We start from the raw sequence: 14774 nt of genomic DNA on the forward strand, positions 1-14774 counted from the left end.
TAGCAAGTTATGTATGAAGTGCCGGGCAGCCGGGGCAACTCTTGTTCATTTATTGTGGGAATGTCAGAGAATAAAAGAATTATGGTTGAAAACAACAAAAGAAGCAATCACAGTCCTTAATATAAATATCCCAATGACACTGCAAACTTGTATTCTTGGGGATCTCCATCAATTTAGTAACGTGTCATCAAAGAGTAAAAATGCATTTCTTTCAATATGCATAATAACAAAAAGGGTAATATTTAAAAAATGGATAGATGTTGATAGTCCAACTCATACTGACTGGTACACACAAGCTATGGAGATGATATCAGTAGAACAAACTGCATTTCCATCTATCCATTTTCTACCGCTTGTCCCGTTCGGGGTCGCGGGGGGTGCTGGAGCCTATCTCAGCTGCATTCCGGCAGAAGGCGGGGGAACATACTGCATTTAGTTTAGATAATAATGAGTCATATATTGGAATATGGGATCCATTATTTAAATTTGTTTTAACTATCAAATGAACCAAAATATATTATATCATTGTGGAAAATATTGGACACAATGTGTTGTCAAGTTTATGAGATGCGATGCAAGTGTAAGCCACTGTGACACTATTGTTGTTGTTTTTTTTTTTTAATAAATGTCTAATGCAGTGGTTCTTAACCTGGGTTCGATCGAACCCTAAGGGTTCGGTGAGTCGGGCTCAGAGGTTCGGCGGAGGTCAAGACACAACCGTTACACTCATCGTGTAAATAAAAATTTCTCCCTATCAGCGTATTACGGATACGGCAACAGCAGAAGTCAGACTGATTTGCAGGTGTGTAATTTGTTGTGAGTTTATGCACTGTGTTGGTTTTGTTGTTTGAACAAAGTGATGTTCATGCACGGTTCATTTTGTGCACCAGTAAAAAAAACATGGTAACACTTTATTATGGGGAACATATTCACCATTAATTAGTTGCTTATTAACATGCAAATTAGTAACATATTGGCTCTTAACTAGTCATTATTAAATACTTATTAATGCCTTATTTGGCATGGCCTTATTATCACCCTAACCCTAACCAAATTACTCTAAATTAAGCCTTTGTTACTTAGAATATGTTCCCCATACTAAAGTGTTACCAAAAACATATAACTTTGTCTTGAATTTGAAAAAAAAACATTTTATTTTTCACTAAAGAAGGGTTCGGTGAATGCCAGTGGCGTGCAGTCACTAGAGGCAGGGGAGGCACGGCCTCACCTGCCATCATGGAAAGAAAAAAAAAAGTAAAAAGAAAAAAATAATAATTACATTGTTATATGTATCCAGTGATTATACTAAAGTTATTTTCCATTTAACTTCACCAGTTTTAGATTATTTTTATTTTCACATTTGCCGTTCAAATACTGAGAAGAGACGGTGCGGTGATCAGCAGCCAGTTGAGGCACGTCACTGCGTTGTGCCTCAACATGGATTGTGCGCAATGACTCGGCTAACTGCTGGCCTGCTGTGCAGTGAGAGCGTATTGCTATATGAATTATATTATACATTTCCATAGTTTAGTTAGCTGAGGTATATAATGTACAGTGTATTTTGTCAACAACTGTATGTGTGTAAAGTGCTGAGCATTCATAAAACTGCTGCGAAGACACACTGTGTGAGGCTCGTCTCATAACCCAGCCTCCTGGTGCCAAGCATCTCCGCCGCAGAATGCACCGCCCGACGGGAGCGCCGCGGCCACACCAACCAAAGCCCACACCCCAAACCCTCCACGTGCAAGACCGAATCCACCCAAAAAAAGTCACTTAACAAGAAGCCAAAAAGTGCAAAAACAACAATGCTCGCGCTGCAGGAGCCGCGAACGACCGCAGGGACACAACATTAGGTACACCTGCACTGCAGGTTCATATGTTTGTAATCTGACTGTGATGATGCAGTCGTGCCTCACCAGACATTAACCTCACCGCACGCCACTGGTGAATGCGCATATGAAACTGGTGGGGTTCGGTACCTCCAACAAGGTTAAGAACCACTGGTCTAATGATAATATCAATGAGGGATTTTTAATCACTGCTATGTTGAAATTGTAACTAATATTGATACTGTTGTTGATAATATTCATTTTTGTTTCACTACTTTTGGTTTGTTCTGTGTCGTGTTTGTTTCTCCACTCAATTGCTCTGTTTATTGCAGTTCTGAGTGTTGCTGGGTCGGGTTTGGTTTTGGAATTGGATTGCATTGTTATGGTATTGCTGTGTATTGTTTTGTTGGATTGATTTAAAACAATTTTTAAAAAATAAATAATAAAAATAAAAATAAAATCGATTTAAAAAAAAATGAGAATCGAGTCTGAATCAATCGCACGTGAGAATCGCGATTCGAATTCGAATCGATTTTTTCCCACACCCCTAATATATATATATATGTATATATATATATATATATATATATATATATATATATATATATATATATATATATATATATATATATATATGATGATGATGAAACCAATCCCTTGTCTTTTCAAACAATTAAAAAAAAACAAGAATGAATGTCAGTCTTCCACAAATGTTTTATTAAGTGTACTAGGCATTCTGCTAACAAGGAGTTAAAATATGTTGGAATATAGCGAGAAAACAGACACAAAATTATGAAAAATGTTAACATTTTGTTGTGCAAATTGATATGTACATGATGTCAAATTCACACAGAAAAATTATTAGGTGCATATGTAGGAAATGCGATAAAACTGTGGGGACTTTATAGTGATTTAATAAACGGGCGCACCTATGAAGTGAGAGACATTATTTGTAAGGTCGGAAAAGCAAAAACACTACACTTTCACTCTAAATCAATCATTTTGTTACATTCGTGTGCAAGCACATGTTAATAAAAGTCACTTTTAGTCGGCTATCTTTGGTCAAATCCAAATTTGCAGCAAGATGAGAGGAGGATGCAGGCACTAAGTGATTATCATGACAATTATTCTATCAGAGCTCTAAAATGACAGCAGATAAACGGTGAACGAGATTTCAAAAAGCGATTTTAGCAAAAGGTAAAAAAGACAATGTTAAAGGCTTAACACTGGCTGTGTCTCAAACTCCACACTTTTGTGCTTACACTTAGCATTTTGAGTGCATAAGTGCACACTTTCAGTACCCGGATGTTGCACTCAATGAAATGTGTGCGCAGTAATGCACACTGACCACCCTCAGTCATTGCCAATTGGCCACGTCACGAAAGGGGAGGGACTAACTTGAGTAAATAAAAAAATAAAGAAAGCATGTAAATAAATGAGTGTACATTGTATACCAAGTAGTACACAGTATACTTCAAGTGTCCATTTGAGACACAGCCATTGTTGTATCACAATGCTAGAGCTACTGCAGTAACAGTCAAACTACAGCCTATTCCATCAAGCTAAACCACCTTTGAACTTTGCAATCTCTATCTAACCTCACAGGGAAAACAACCAATATTCATCCAAACTTCTACACGCTTCCTTCATGATGCCATCGCTGTGAGAAGCTTGGCAGGCAAAAGTAAAATCATTATTTACATTTTAGAGGAAGCAGCTCCACTATGGTTAATGGTTTAAAAAAAATGCAAATACTACACAACCAATGCTTGCAACAACAAAAATAAATAAATAAATGTCACATTTTACAGGAATGAGGACACCTTAATAAAATTAGTCTCGCATAATGACAATAATATACATTATTGTTGTGGTGAAATATTAGCCAGTCAGCAGTGGTTAGAGGGCATCCGGAAAGTATTGTAGTGCTTCTCTTTTTCGTTTTATGTTACCGCCTTTTTAAAAAATGGACTAATTTAATTTTTGTCCTCAAAATTCTACACACAATACCCTATAATGACTATGTGAAAATGTTTTTTCTTCTTTTTAAACTGCAAATTTATTTTAAAAAACAACACATGTACATAAGTATTCACATCTTTTGCTCAATAATCTGTTGATGCATTTACAACATTAAGTCTTTTTGAATACGATGCCACAAGCTTGGCACACCTACCTTTGGGCAGTTTCACCCATTCCTCTATGCAGCACCTCTCAAGCTCCATCAGGTTGGATGAGAAGCGTTAGTTTTCATCCAGGATGTGTCTATACATTGCTAAAGGCAGTGATTCATGTTTAATACATTTGCAATTAAAAAAAAATCATTATGGGGTATTGTGTGTAGATTTTTTTAAGGACTCAAATTAATTTATCCCATTTTGGAAAAAGGCTATCCCATAAAATATGGAAAAGGTGAAGCGCTGTATGAGTTATTCAAACTGGTTCAAGTAAGAAATAATTGTTTCAATGGCAAATAGTCAAAATCCCTGAATATGGATCATCGCTAGGGTTGCAAAATTCCGGGAATATTCAAAGTTGGAAAGATTCCATGGGAATTAATGGGAAATTAATGGGAATAAACATTGAATGCAACATGCTAGATCCTGCAGCATGATTATTAGCTAAAACAACCTTATTTTAATGCAAGTTCAGTTGAATTTCAACCCTGCACTGTGCATTCCACCATCAGATGTGCAGTGCATTCTTCCATCACATGCACACATGACTGTAGACTACCCCAGCAGACTTCCACTCAAGCTAGCTCGCTAGCTGTTCCTGTACTTGTTAAATGATTTTGGGGCCAATATCTCTAGCTAGCTAGGTTTATGTACCACCACAGTCTCATAATGAACCGACATTTTTCCGTTAGCCATGATGCTAATTTTCTCTATGTTAAATCCCATTCATTTATGCTAACAACGTTAGTGATCCGAATTGACCTTTTTTGTGATCTGTAAAGTTCAACTAGCAAATACTACATCAAAACGTGTAGTTTCCACTGCCTTCTGTTCTGCTAGCTTTTCTGTTGTCATACAAGAATGTAAGTTATAGTTTGATTTAGCATGCTGGTTGAGTGTTCATTTATTCATCTAGCCTATTTCTATTCATTTGTCCATCAGTAAAATATTTTTAAAGACTACTCCAATTGTTTAGCTGACTATTTATAACTGTGTGTGGCATTGCATTAGTGTTTTACAAGTTTCTCATCTTATTCTAAAGAATAAGATGGACGGTGTCCAACTTTGAATAATCCAAAAATGTTAAAAATGGTAAAAATTTCCAAATTTCCCGAGCTTAACTTCCTGTGGTAAATTTCCGGAAATTTCCGGAAACTTTCCACCCCTTTGCAACCCTAATCATCGCCTTTAAAAATGCAATTGTGTATAGAAATTAAAATTCTAACAATGTTAGCTACTTCAATGTTGTCGATTCAGCAACACAGTGCACTGCTACATGACCCCTGTGTGCGTGTGTGTGTGCGTGCGCTACACAACATTCTCCTCCATGCGAGGTTCAGCACTGGCTTGCTGCAGAAGCGTTTGTTGGACTGTAGTAACAAAACAAAAAAAAACATCCATCATTGCAAGTCAGTTTAAACACACAGACATTGTGAACTAGAGGAAAAGGAAGACTACCTTGCGGTTCTGATGCCACCACACAATCCGGATTGTCAGCCTTTATCATCCCAGCATTCAGGCTCTCTGTTGAAATAAAAGAAAACAAAAAACTTTTCTTCCCACTTTTTCTTCTTCTAGCACAGTGGTTCTTAACCTGGGTTCGATCGAACCCTAGGGGTTCGGTGAGTCGGGCTCAGGGGTTCGGCGGAGGTCAAAACACACCCGACTCATCATGTAAATACAAACTTCTCCCTATAGTCGTATTAAAGATACGGTAACAGCAGAAGTCAAACTGATTTGCAGGTGTGTAATTTGTTGTGAGTTTATGCACTGTGTTGGTTTTGTTGTTTGAACAAGGTGATGTTCGTGCACGGTTCATTTTGTGCACCAGTAAAAAAACATGGTAACACTTTAGTATGGAGAACATACTCACCATTAATTAGTTGCTTATTAACATGCAAATTAGTAACATATTGGCTCTTAACTAATACCTTATTTGGCATGGCCTTATTATAACCCTAACACTCTAACCCTGGCCCTAACTCTAACCAAATAACTCTAAAGTAAGTCTTTGTTTCTTAGAATATGTTCCCCTAGTGTCCAAAAAACTCTAAATTAAGTCTTTGTTACTTAGAATATGTTCCCCATACTAAAGTGTTACCAAAAACATAAATGTCTTGAATTAAAAAAATTTTTTTTTTTTTTTTTTCACTAAAGAAGGGTTCGGTGAATGTGCATATGAAACTGGTGGGGTTCGGTACCTCCAACATTTTAAGAACCACTGTTCTAGCATTTACTGATGGGATTTATGGCTCTTTGAAGGGAGTCGGATCTCGAGGAGCAGTTCGTTATTGTTTTTTCTAATCAAGGAAACAATCACTGGTAGGTAGCAGTTATGAATTCAGATGTGGATCAGGATTTTTCAAATCTACACCAATATTGCCCTATTGGTGGTAATTATTCTGAAATATTACCTATATGAAAATATTCCATAAGGTGCTGCCGTATTCCCATGCTTTGACAGTGACCACTATTTTGCGGTTTCCCTTACCTAAACAACTTTGCAGCACAAGAAAATTTTAACAATACAAAAATAATAATAAAGAATACAATGTATACAGAAAGTATAAATAAAACTAGAATCCAAATTAGGACATGATAGAAATGTGAATACCAAATTGTATTACCCAGGGCCGCTACTGGCTAAATTGGCAAAATGTTATTTGGAGCTCTATTACAGTTTTTTCACACTTTTTACATTTACCTTGAAAACGCTTTTTATTTTTTATTTTTTTTAAATCAGACTTGAATTGGATGAATGTTTTGACCTAAGACAAATTCGTTGGAAATAAATGTTTCAAAAAATGTAAGATAATTACAACATAAAGTTGCATATGTTCCTAGCACTACAAACGTCCTATTATATTCTTATCGGTGACGGAGCGGGAAGGGGCTAGAAATACGTTTGCGGTAAAATTGCAAAAAAACGGCTCCAAAGCGAACGGTTTTCATTGTTCAATTAAAAGAGCCGTTCCAAAGACTTGATTCGTTTGCGAACGTCACACCTTTACTAGCATTCACTTGATGATTCTTACGCTGTATGCCAAAGCACAACTTCTTCTTCTGGTAGGAGATGTAGCTGGTGACCGCGCCCACCAGCGCCATGACGACAGCACTAGCAATGCCTGCGATGGTGCCCACTTCTGCTGTGGTCTCTGGTCGCACACACACACATACACACGTGTGAGGAGTCCACAAATTAACGTGCAAACACATCAAACTCACCGTTGTTGTCTTCGTATTGATTAATGTGATCGCGGTCACCTGGTCGTCCGCCTGGTCGTCCGCCTGACAACACACAACACTTTAGAAAAACAAACACACACTTTTAAAGACACGTTTAAGGCCAAAGTAGTCGATACCTTTGCCTTTGTCAGGTTTGTAGTTGTCGTCTTTGCTGACGTCAATTAAGTCGCTGTCGGAAAATTCTTCTTAAAAACAAAAACACTTTTTAGTGCTCCAGATATGACTTAAGGCAGCGTTTCTCAAAGTGTGGGGTGCGCCCCACTGGTGGGGAATAGAGACATGACAGGTGGGGCGCGAGGAACGGGAGGAAATTTCACTTTGATTTTTTTTTAAATTTTTTTATTATATTCTTTGATTTTTTTTTTACTATGCTTTCATTTTCTATACACACTGGAAATCACTTTGTGATTCTGTCTGTGAAATCCGCTATATAGATAAATGTAAATTACTTATTTTTCCTGTATGCTTTACATTTCTAGGTAGGAGTGAAAGTTTGACAGACAGCAACAGTAACTAATGGGGGCGGGGCTAAGCGGAAGCTTTGTGAATGGTGAGTCACTGTGCGAGGATTTGCTGTTTTGCAAATACATAAAAAATAGAGCCACTGCTGATGAGCTGTTCAAGATAATGGACAGTTTCCTCAAAGAACACGACCTTAAATGGGAAAACTGTGTGGGCTTTTGCTCTGATGGCGCGCATGGCAAAGTCAAGAAACGGGCTGCAGGCTCTAATAAAAAGGGTTGCGCCAAATGCGCATCGGACACAATGTGTCATTCACCGGGAAACACTCGCGTCAAGGCAGCTCAGCCCCGAATTCAATGAGGTTTTAACAGTGGCAGTGTCAAGCCTGCAACCCCGATTTGAAAAGCTGTGCAGTGCAAAACAGGCTCATTGCAGCCACTAATGCTGGAGTACTGTAAAACTCATGTTCACTTGCCCTGTCCTCCTTTTTTTGGCAAAGATTGCAAAGTGGCACTTTTATTTTCATTTATTATTGAACTTGATGCAAGTTATAACACTTTTATTTGATTTATTATTGAACTTGATGCAAGTTATAACACTTTTTTTGATTTATTATTGAACTTGATGCAAGTTATAACACTTTTGTTTTATTTATTATTGAACTGGATGCTAGTTATAACACTTTTATTTGATTTATTATTGAACTTGATGCAAGTTATAACACTTTTTTTTATTTATTATTGAACTTGATGCAAGTTATAACACTTTTGTTTTATTTATTATTGAACTTGATGCAAGTTATTTGATTTATTATTGAACTTGATGCAAGTTATAACACTTTTATTTGATTTATTATTGAACTTGATGCAAGTTATAACACTTTTTTTTGATTTATTATTGAACTTGATGCAAGTTATAACACTTTTTTTTATTTATTATTGAACTTGATGCAAGTTATAACACTTTCGTTTTATTTATTATTGAATTGATGCAAGTTATTTTATTTGATATTGAACTTGATGCAAGTTATACCACAGCTGCACAGTTATTTTATTTATTATTGAACTTGATTTTATTTTATGTTATTGAGTTTGAATGTATAAAAGTTGATGTTACTTGATGTTCGATAAATTTGAAAATGTTAAGCTTGGCATTAGCGTTCTGTTGGGGCGATGGGGGCAGGTGGGGCTTGAAAACTCCCCCTTGTCCAAAGTGGGGGATGACAAAAAAAGTTTGAGAACCACTGACTTAAGGGGATCTATTATGCAAAAGTGTCTTTTTAATAATGTTTTAACATTAATATTTCTGGCCTGCCACATCATATGACCTGCAAAACTTGGAAATAATATGTGTCAAAGTACTTGTTCTCTCTTACTAAATATATTTATTTTTATTGTGACAGAAAGATGCATGTACTGTGTACAATTGCATATATTTCTGACTTTATTGTTGAAGTATTATCATATATTCCAAAAATATTTTGTTTAAATAATGAGTACCGGTACTTAAATATCTGCATGACTTATAATTTCAAAGCAAGTTATCCATATCATAATATCATGAGGCGATTGGGTTCGATTCCCTGTTTTTTCTGTATGGAGTTTGCATGTTTTCCCCTTGACTACATGTGTTCTTTCCGGGTACTCCAGCTTCCTCCCACCTCCAAAGACATGCACCCGGGGATAGGCTGATTGGCAACACTAAATTGTCCCTAGTGTGTGAATGTTGTCTATCTGTGTTGGCCCTGCGATGAGGTGGCCACTTGTCCAGGGTGTACCCTGCCTTCCGCCCGAGTGCAGCTGGGCGACCCCGAGAGGCACAAGCGGTAGAAAATGGATGGATTACACATTTATATTAATGTATATTTACTGTTACATGCGGCTCTCTGTGATGTGGCCCTCAATCAAAATGAGTTTGACACCCCTGCCCTGTATCAGGTGTGTATGAGCACCAAAAGAGAGAAAATAATCTACAATCTCCCCTTTTGAAATGGTCTTTTTTATGATGTTATGAACTAAAAACCTCCCTTGTTGACATACCACCTCTGACAGTGCTTATATATATATATATATATATATATATAAAAAAGCAGGCTTCGCTACACACCTTAAATGCAGCCTGGGTCCCTGCCATCTGTCATTGAGTCATCTCCAGATGTGGGAGTAGTTAATTTGATCATTTGGTTTTCCTTCGGTGAATAGGCTAACCTAGCTGGATGCTGCTGTTCAAATGTGAGTGTAATGCTAATGCTTGTGTTGCTAATGTTTGTGTTCCAACTCCTTAACTCGCATGCATGTTTTCATGCATGTGAAGTTTTGGGGCAAAAGGGTGCGTTTAGTGCAAAAACAAAATAAAAACAAAACATGCTTGTCCGCTTCCAATGAAGCTAAGCTGCAACCCACCTCCACTCTTCCCTTTGTTCTTGTCTCTGTTACCAATGTCATTGTTGGGGTCCAAGGCATCAGACAGGTCGAAGCCATCATCAACTGTCAGGGTTAAAAGGTGAGGGGGGAAGCAAGGGATGAAAGAAAAAAAGAAAAAGAATAGAAGCATCTTAAATAAATCAATAAATTAGTGGGGCGGGGGGAAAATGGGGGCGGCAGCCAACATTCTCATGTCATCATTCTGACGCCACAGCAGCTTCTTACCTGGTTTAGGTTTGGGCTTGTTAGGAGCCTTGGTAGCTGTAGGGGGCAGTAGAAAACATTTGACCTTACAAAATAAAAGCTTGTTGGCAAGTGACCAAGAGAATAGCATGTTGCTGTTGCCATAGCAACCTGAGTGTAGCTACTTTAGTGGTCCATGGGTACATTTTGGCGTGTTCTTACCTGCTGGCTTTGCAGTGGTGGCTGTCGGTGTTTGTTCAAGGAAAGAATGTTAAAAGAAATAGAGGAAATGTTTGAACTTCCTTTTAGGGAATTTAAGGATAATTATTAGGGGTGTAAGGGTACTTGTATTTGGAACAGGTACAGCAGAAATTGTAATGGAAAATCTAAATTTCGCAAGAAATGATTGCAATTTTATTGTGTAAAAGTGTTAATTTAATGAGTAAAAAAATCTGTAATTTTACATGAAACAGTAATGTTTGTGATATTACAAATGCAGAAGTCAAAATATGAGAACAAAGTGAAACAAGTAAAAACATTTTTTTTAAATCCTTAATATGTGAGCCACATTGAGTTTAGGTAAAAAACTTGGAAGAGACAAACATTTTGCAGGAGATTACTAAAAACACAAGAGCGCTGTCATAAAGATGATTTTTGACTCACTTTTTAGCACAGACTGTTTATTTTAATATAAAACTCTGACAAAAAAATTGACAAAAATCCAAAGTCCAATGCAGTGATTCTGGTGAATATACAAAATAAGGATAATAGTATTAGTATTAATATTCCTGTCCTAATTTTAAAAAACTTTCTAAAAAATCTGAATTTTACATGAAACGTCCGATAACTTATAAAGATGAAAGTTGTCATATTATAAGACTTTTTTATTTTTTTTTCGAGACAAAAGTTTCAATGTAACAAAACAAAAAATAAAGTTGTGCCTTGTTTATTGCTGTTAATGGTTCCAGGCCTGACCACGGTAAACATTTTCCGCCAAGTGGGTTTATTAATAATACATTTGATATTTCTCCAATGGGCTCACCACCCATAGGAGGGGGAACAGAGGTCGGGTGCAATGTGAGCTGGGCGGCACCCGAAGGAAGGGCCCTTGGCGGTCTGATCCTCGGCTACAGAAGCTAGCTCTTGGGACGTGCAACGTCACCTCGCTGGGGGGAAGGAGCCTGAAATGGTGCGCGAGGTGGAGAAGTTCCGGCTAGATCTAATCGGACGGAAGATGGATGAATGGACATTTAATATGTTCATAGTAATAATAATAATAATACCTGAGATTTATATAGCGCTTTTCTAAGTACCCAAAGTCGCTTTACATGTTAAAAACCCATCATTCATTCATTCATTCATACTGACAGCATAAAAAAACTGTTTACAACCTTCTTAAACATAATTTGAGCTCTCTAAACATAAAATAACCTCCATATGGTCCCGTTTAAAGTTGTTTCATCCAATATAGTAGCTTTGAGGAAACACTTTGTCACATCCTTGGTAATACCTCGAAGTTAGAACTGGACTTCCATGCGCTGAAACCACGGCTTTAAATTGTTCTGTAAAAACTTTTTCAACTTGTAATACATCTAATACCTAATTTAACAAGTAATTGAACACTTGATTTAGGAGAAAAACCTCTGAAATGAAGTAAAGCCGTGAGATTTGAAGCGCGATGTAGTGAGGGACATTTAATATGTTCATAGTGACAGCATAAAAAAACTGTTTACAACCTTCTTAAACATAATTTGAGCTCTCTAAACATAAAATAACCTCCATATGGTCCCGTTTAAAGTTGTTTCATCCAATATAGTAGCTTTGAGGAAACACTTTGTCACATCCTTGGTAATACCTCGAAGTTAGAACTGGACTTCCATGCGCTGAAACCACGGCTTTAAATTGTTCTGTAAAAACTTTTTCAACTTGTAATACATCTAATACCTAATTTAACAAGTCATTGAACACTTGATTTAGGAGAAAAACCTCTGAAATGAAGTAAAGCCGTGAGATTTGAAGCGCGATGTAGTGAGGGACGACTAAAAAATAAATAAATAATATAAACCTAAATTTAGAATAAAGTCATAATACTATAAGAAAAAATTTGTAATTGGCACGAAAAAGAAACAATTTTATGATGAAATACCGCAATGTTGCAAGAACGGAGGGAGACTGTGAGAAAAAAAGTGAAACATTTACAATAAACGAGAAAAGAAAAAAAAGTAGAAAGCCATAATATTAAAAATTGTTATAATTACTTTAATGCTAAAAGTTGTACTTCTACGTGAAAAAGTATTCATTTGAAATACTCAAAAAGCCATCATATTTTTCTCAACCCATCTTTTTTTAGTATTTAAAACAGAGTTTTACAATAAATCACTGTCGTCATAATGGAGACATTTTTACGGGAATAAAGTTACAATTTTGTAATAAAAACTCACCAACTCATGAAAGAATAAAGTTGTAGTCGTAAGAGAAAAAGTCATTATATATTTGAAAACAAGTACTACTTGTAGAAGATGAAAATTGTAATACCGTATGATGTCAACACATTCTTATTTATTAGCGAATTACATGCCAAGTTTTCGATTTTTTTATATTCCAAATTAAAGATAACAAAAAACTAAATCTTAGCAATTTTATGTTTTATTTTTTCTTCCCTTACTGTTCCCAAAACGAATCCAACTGTGACCTTGAATCAAGATATGTGCCGAAACGTGTTTATGATGTGCCCTTACACCCCTAATTATTGCTGTTCTTACTTTTTAGAAGGTCATCGCCCAGAGCGTCTGCCAGGTCCAGGCCCTGAGACAGAACTAGAGAGAGGATGACAAAGGTAAACAATTCAATAACCACAATTCTAGGTCTTTTTAGAACACAAACCAACACAGGCGCACACACACAAGCTCCCATTGTGCCCACTAAGCCCCTGTTTATTGTGCACACTCTCATCATTATTTAGGAGACAATGTAACTCACCTTACATATTGTGTGCACACACGTGTGTGTGTGTGTGTGTGTGTGTGTGTGTGTGTGTGTGTGTATCAAGGCAGCTCTGGTGTTGTGTTTGTAGATAAAATGTCACTATACCACATCCTGCACCAGTGTGTAAAAGCTTGTAAACTTGTATTGTTGAGTGGTTAGCTCAAACACTGTTCAAACATTGAGCATTTTAAGAAACTGTACAAATCTAATATTTTGGTTAGGTATAGTGAGGTCTAGGCTTATTTTGAATACGAGTATGAATGACTTATGACTTATGATGATATATTGAGAATTGTAAGCACAAATTGAGTTTTTTGGATCCAGATGGATGTGATAAAATGTGGTTCAGAGGAAACTGGATATTAGTTAAAGTAACTATGTAAAAAAAATGGGGGTTCAAAAAGTTTATACTTCTTCCCATTACCCTTTTGAGATATGTTTAATTTAATTTTTATTTTATTTTCTTAATTCAATTTTCTTTTCTTTTTTGTGAAATAATATTGCCATTGAGCACAACACTGTTCACTGGAGATATGTACCGTATGTATATTATGTACCACATGTATGATGTGGAGCTGACTATGACATACTCAATAAACAACAAGATAATCAATGGTGGCACAACATATGGTTAATCATTATTAGGTATTTAGTCTGTTAGGTAGCAGTTCCAATTAACTGAAACATGAATTATTCAAAAAAAGTGCATTAAAACATGACTTGTATAACAATTATTTACTATTTGATATGTAACAATATTGTTTAATTATTTGATGATTTAGACAGAGCCAGGTAATAATAGATGGCACAATTTAGCAAAATAGCGTCCAACAGGTGTAATAAGGTAATCATTTTAAAATGATATTTGTGTAAAAACAAGGTCAATATCGCAAGAAGGGTGCTGCTGCCTTGCCGGTGCTCCGTTATTCGGCCTGCTGTGAGGCACAAAGGCGGCACGTGGACGCGCAGTCTTTTCTTTACCTTGCAGAGGAAACAGCAACGCCAGCAGCAAACAGCCGCACCAAACACCGCGAAGAGCCGCCATGGCCGACAAGGAGCCGGTGAGGAGAAGCGAACAAGATACTGGGCGTGTCTCCGCCGAGCCTGTTGTGAGAGTCCTCAAACAGCGCGGTGAGAGTGTCGAGGATGAAGAGCCGCAGTCTAGGCGTTCACTATGGCGCCCGTGGACACGCCCACACGCGGAAAGTTCCGCTAGCTCCTTTCAAAATAAAGCCCCCATCGGAAGTAAATGTATGGGGGCATCGATGACGTTTGTTTTAAAAAATATAAAATGGTAGTTATCATTTTTGTCACTGCTCACACACCAGAGGGCGCTCTTCCAGTCTGGAGATTGCAGTGACGGGTTGTAGTCTTCAATTCATTTTTTGCCATTGTTTTTGCCTGTATGATTATAAAAGCACGCTCATAGTAGATATTACGATAAATGTTACTTGTTGGGACACATGCTT

At 36.9% G+C, this 14774-nt stretch overlaps 1 protein-coding gene across 2 annotated transcripts; it reads right to left on the reverse strand.

The window, feature by feature from the left end:
* Positions 1 to 2530: 2530 nt before the first annotated feature.
* On the reverse strand, positions 2531 to 14488 carry LOC133662101 (CD99 antigen-like protein 2). Of its 2 annotated transcripts, none has more exons than XM_062065788.1 (10): positions 14287 to 14488; positions 13083 to 13136; positions 10543 to 10563; positions 10363 to 10398; positions 10117 to 10200; positions 7369 to 7434; positions 7232 to 7294; positions 7042 to 7161; positions 5465 to 5530; positions 2531 to 5376 (listed from the first exon to the last, which is right to left on the reverse strand). In XM_062065788.1, the coding sequence occupies exons 1-10, from the start codon at positions 14348 to 14350 to the stop codon at positions 5315 to 5317; spliced, it is 636 nt and encodes a 211-aa protein (XP_061921772.1). In that variant the 5' UTR covers positions 14351 to 14488; the 3' UTR covers positions 2531 to 5314. The 2 variants fall into 2 exon arrangements, with proteins under 2 accessions (XP_061921772.1, XP_061921771.1); XM_062065787.1 differs by having other exon boundaries at positions 7369 to 7437.
* Between the last annotated feature and the right edge of the window lie 286 nt (positions 14489 to 14774).

The sequence above is a fragment of the Entelurus aequoreus genome, linkage group LG12 (genome assembly GCF_033978785.1).
Source record: "Entelurus aequoreus isolate RoL-2023_Sb linkage group LG12, RoL_Eaeq_v1.1, whole genome shotgun sequence".
Taxonomy (NCBI): Eukaryota; Metazoa; Chordata; class Actinopteri; order Syngnathiformes; family Syngnathidae; genus Entelurus; species Entelurus aequoreus.